The sequence below is a fragment of the Camelina sativa genome, chromosome 16 (assembly GCF_000633955.1).
Source record: "Camelina sativa cultivar DH55 chromosome 16, Cs, whole genome shotgun sequence".
Classification (NCBI taxonomy): Eukaryota; Viridiplantae; Streptophyta; class Magnoliopsida; order Brassicales; family Brassicaceae; genus Camelina; species Camelina sativa.
Genome location: NC_025700.1, coordinates 25,639,769 through 25,644,844, shown reverse-complemented (window position 1 = coordinate 25,644,844; position 5,076 = coordinate 25,639,769). Strand labels below are relative to the sequence as shown.

General features: G+C 40.0%; 3 protein-coding genes across 3 annotated transcripts in view; 2 read left to right on the top strand and 1 right to left on the bottom strand.

The window, feature by feature from the left end:
• The window catches only part of LOC104754051, a 701-nt gene extending 608 nt beyond the window's left edge, over positions 1 to 93 (top strand). Inside the window, exon 2 of the mRNA XM_010476212.2 lies at positions 9 to 93. Coding sequence (XP_010474514.1) covers positions 9 to 93 — 85 coding nt within the window. The remainder of the gene's footprint in view (positions 1 to 8) is intronic.
• Positions 347 to 1,493, top strand: LOC104752466. The gene has a single exon (XM_010474609.2). The coding sequence runs from the start codon at positions 433 to 435 to the stop codon at positions 1,021 to 1,023; it is 591 nt and encodes a 196-aa protein (XP_010472911.1). The 5' UTR covers positions 347 to 432; the 3' UTR covers positions 1,024 to 1,493.
• On the bottom strand, positions 1,412 to 3,769 carry LOC104752465 (protein NUCLEAR FUSION DEFECTIVE 4-like). The gene is made up of 3 exons (XM_010474608.2): positions 3,293 to 3,769; positions 2,213 to 3,102; positions 1,412 to 2,116 (listed from the first exon to the last, which is right to left on the bottom strand). Exons 1-3 carry the CDS (start codon positions 3,620 to 3,622, stop codon positions 1,651 to 1,653), a joined length of 1,686 nt encoding a protein of 561 aa, XP_010472910.1. The 5' UTR covers positions 3,623 to 3,769; the 3' UTR covers positions 1,412 to 1,650.

Below are 5,076 nucleotides of genomic sequence, written 5' to 3'. Positions count from 1 at the left end.
ATTCGAAGAAGCAAATGGAACAATAGAGATAGTGATCCAGAAAAAAAGAAGCAAAAAAGCATTATATGCTCCATTTCCCCACAGCGTGATTAATGGACACACCCACACACACTAGTCATCTCCATGTGTTACAAATTTACAATTCTTTTTCGTTTTTTTTGATTCAATGGTAAAAAAAGATGTGTGAACTTCTTTATTTTTCTGATTTTGACCCTTACTTTTCACTTTGGTCTACTTTAGTCCATCCGTTCACCCACCTTACCAAGTAAGCCCCGTTACCTTTTTCTTTAAAGTCAAAAACAAACCCCCAACCATCTCTCTATATATGTACTTAAAACGACTTTACCTTCTTCACAAACCACAACAACACACTCTCACCCAATACTATCATTCTTCTTCTTCAGATTCAAAAAAAAAAATCTCATAACTACAATGGATTGGTTCTCATGGCTCTCGAGGACGAGTCTCGAAGCTTCTCTTATCTACGAGTACGGTCTCTCTTTCTCAAACAACGAGCTCGAGTACGAGGACATCGCTTACTTCAACCACGAGTTTCTCCAGAGCATGGGGATCTCAATCGCTAAACACCGCCTCGAGATCTTGAAGCTAGCTCGCCGTGATCGAAAACATTCTCCGCTCACTGCTCGTTCCATCTTCAGAGTCTTGACTGCGATCAAGAAGACCGGGAAATGCTTCTCCCAGTACGTCCGGGCCTGGATCCGACGAGAGGAGTCGTCTCGGGCACTCGTGGTTGTGTCCAGCAGCAACGGGAACGGGAGATATTGGAAAGGAGCGTTGCTGAAGAGGAAGAAGAGATCGGCGATGTCTAGCATTAATAGCGGAAAGGAAGAGAGACTTCTGTTGACGAATGGGACTCCTCCTCCTCCTCCTCTGCCATGTAGGCTCCATAGCTTCACCAATCCCAAGGTTTCCGATTGCTGCGACGATGATACTTATTGGGGTAACAAAGATGTTGAAGATATTAAATGGGATTCTATGTTTCAGAACCTCAAACCCACTTGAGATCTCCAAACTACTCCTTTTGTTTTTCAGTTTCTCTATGATGATGATGGTGAGGAATGCGGTTTTTTTTTTTTTTTTCGGGTTCTTCCATCACTGATCTGAGTTCGAGTGTGTGATTATATGTTTGTTAGGCTGATTAGTTTTGTTGATTAACAATTATATACTTAAGAATGATTCTCTTTTTTCCCCTTTATTTGCCTTTTCATTTAGTCTTTGGCTTTGTTCTTTAAAGTCTTGAGAACAAAGTCATATGTTGTAAGTTGTAAAGATGTGTAAATTTCATTGCAATTTTAATATCTAAACACAAGAGGTTGCTTACTTGTGTCTCTTGTTTCCGTTTTTATCTGTTAAAGTTGGATCAGTAACTGTCGTAACACAAACATCAAACTGTAGACACAAAACAACATTACAACCACATCAAGAAGCCGATACAAATAGGTTCTTCCAACCGGTTTTTGGCCGGTTATAGACGAATAACACAAATCTTAGAATACAAATCCAAACAAAAAAAAAATATGCAGCATGATACAATATGAGCCTATTAATTATGAAAATTAGATAACAGCATCTATGATTTATATTATATATTCTTTCGTCTAGACAGTCTCTTCTGGTGCTCTGGATATATCAATGACCTGTTGATTGCGGCTGCAACCGGAAAGAGCCAGAAGCATACAGAGCTTGATATACCGGGCGAATTCTCACCGTCAAAATAATGCTCAGCAGAGTTCCAAGCCCACAAACTCCGGCTAGAACCAAAAACGTTACTCGGAAGCAGTCGGGACCAAGGCAGGTCATATTCCCTTGCTTCTCAGCCTCCTTATCATAGATGTGTCCGGCGAGAAAGGCCGAGAATATGGTTGCACCAAGCGGGTTTCCCAGGAGTATGAAGTTGAAGTTGATTCCAAAATGTCTGAGACCAAATAGCTCCGAGATGGTGGCGATAGACAAGAACTGAAACCCCATGGCTACCCCGATCAGAGCAGTCGCAACGTAAATGGTGAGGTCGCTAGCCGTGGCGAAGAGCAGGAATGTGAACACCATTACTAGCTGCGCGGCTCCCATCCATAGTGTTCTTGGAAGCGTTCTTGACCTAAGAGGCAAAAAAGGAGAATCGTATGAGTCAGGTTTCTTTGCCACAAAGAAACAGAGAGATTCGTTTGGGAAAATAGATTAGAGAGATGCTTACTTTACAAAGTGCTCAGAAATGGCACCTGAAGCAAGACGGCCTATGAAGTTGAAGAAGCTGAAGAGGCAGAGGAGAATTGTGGTGTCCTTGATACCAAAAGCTAATCCGATCTGTGCCAAGTTGTTGGAGACTGTAACGCCTGAACCCATGCCGAGGAAGTAGACAAACCAAAGGAGCCAGAAATCTGCCTTAACAAAAGCTTGGTCAAGCTTGAAATCCTCACCTCTCCTTGGTTTTCTCTTCTTCTTCACTGCACCTTCTCCTTGAGCGAGAAGTATTTCCATATCCGACTCATCATCTCCCTCAAAGATAGGTCCAAGGTTTGAAGCTGAGGTAGAAGGTGTCAGCAACGGCTCTTCATGGGTACCTTCTTCTTTGGCTAGACTGTCTGACGAACCCAGTGGAGAGCTCTTGGCATTCGTACGGAAAAGTGTCATCTTGATGGGAACCGCAAGAGGTGCCAACAAAAGCAACACCATGATAGCCACAAGAACGTATTTGAGTATGCTTGGCAGTATAAACACCTCACTCAATACAGTCGTCACAACAAGATACGCAGCAAAAACTATACTAGTGGCAAGCAGAAAAGCGAAATACATGGGCTCAGAAGGGTCTTCACCGGTAGCCGGAATACAGGGGCGGATGAAATACATGACAGTTAAGCAAATCACGGGGATGCCAATCGTAAGAAACAAAAGCAGATTAGTAGCAGAATGGTGAAGCACCATGCTGAACAAAACAGTAAATGCACAACCACTGATCCCAATATAGCCTTTGAGAAGTCCAGCCACAGGGCCTCGGCTCAAAGGAAAGTTTCTCATATTGGTGACAAGAGATGCTGTACCGAACCATGAGTTGCTATTGGTGGCTATAGCTAGAGCAATAAACAGCTGTCATCAACAACAACAATACCTAGTCTTGTGAGTTCAATGACATATAGTTTATAAATCTGATCGATGAGACAACTAATAGTATAACACTAAAAGATCTAAACTTGATACAAAGGGCACACACTAATCGACATTTTGATGCAAATCTTAGGGTTTATGATGATTAGAAAGATGGTGGAGTTGATCTTACCAGCCAGAAAGGCAAACCATGAACGATTTGGCTGACGGAGAGCCAAAGAACACCGAAGCCAAGGAAACAAGAGGAAGCGCCGATGAGGAGCATCGACCAAGGAGGAAACTTGTTACTGGCGTAGCCTGGAAGTAGGCCCATGTTTTCACCCAGATCACAAGCGACGCCGAGGATGGTGACCTGTTGCTGGCTAAATCCCAAAACCGATTTGAGAGCCGATGAGTAAAGCGGGAACGTCGAACCACTTCCTGCCGACGTCTGAACCCACGCGGCTGCCGCTAATCCTACCCACGGTGGTCGGCTTCCCGATTTTTCCGCCAGCTTCGTCATCTCCTCCTCCGATCTATCTAATCTCTCTCTCTCTCTCTCTTTCTTCTGCTTTGCTTTTAAAGCAATGAATGATGCAATAAACAGAGGAGATGAATCACTCACTCTCTTCTTTCACTTTATTGTTTGGTGTGTTTCCCTTCTATATAAAAGCCTTTAAGTACATCTTCAATATTATTTTAATTTTGTAAAGTGTTATCAATTCGAGAACAAAAGCGTGATTCGCAAGAGGTTTTTATTAACATTACTTTTCAAAACAAACAATGTTTAACTCTTTTAAAAAATTCCAAGAAAATTCATAGTATTCCAATATGACAACCTAATTTTTGTTTTATTCTTAATGGTATTTTTGGCTTAAAATCAGTATATAAAAATCTTCGAACTTCAGCTATAAGTGCATTATAACCAATCAAATACTATTGTTGTCTTTTTGGATGTTCTTTTTTTTTTTTTCCAAAAAGACATAGGATTTATTTTGCATTGTTCTGAATTTGTATATTATTGTAGTGTGTATAATATATATGTAAGCGAAACTGAATAAAATTGTTGTTTTGTTAAGATATGGTGCTTGCAACACGTGAGATCATTTGACTATGCCTTCGTCCCCCGTGGACGGCCCGATGCATGACTTTAGGTATTGTGGCATTGATCTTAACGATCCCATTTCTCTATTACTTTATTATACTCCACAAACTTTTTTATTTACGATGTATACAAGTATATCCTTCCTAGGAAAGGATTCACACAGAGCATCGAGACCAATAAATCTAAGATTTTATTCGGTGACACTGACAATAATATATCAGAATGGGAGCCTAACTTTTTTGTTTTGTTTTGTTTTGTTTTTGTTTTGTTTTGTTTTTGTTTTGACGCTATTATTGACCCTAACTAATACGCAAAAAAATATCTTACCTGTTTCGATTTCGAGTGAAAAAATACTAATAATTTGAAAGCTGAACGGCAGGGACATGACTTAGTTCTGCACCGGCGTCGATGCACACATACAGATAGTACACGTGAGAATATTACATTCGTCGTACCATGGTCCATGATAAGGTATGGTTTCATGCCCAACTAGTCGTAATCTTACTTACATTTAATTAAGGGGTCCGACGACGACGTTTCTTTCTCAAAATCATTAAATGGCTTTACTTTTTTGAAACCTACACTGCTAAGCTAGTCATATCGACCATAGAATTGTTCAACATGTTTTTTTCTCACCTCAATCAATATACGTAGATAAACTGGAAAAAAAAAACAGTCATATAAGTTAATATTTTCCAAACCAGTCAAAAGAAACATCAATAGCTACCTAATGAAGTTATTATCCTAAATCAGTTTGTTAAATTTGTAAATTCCTCACTGAGTAACATATAAAAAAAGGTTCAAACAAATTCATTCTATACGATTTTATTTTTAAAAGCATACCATTGACGTTTTCAGAAAAAAAAAAAAAA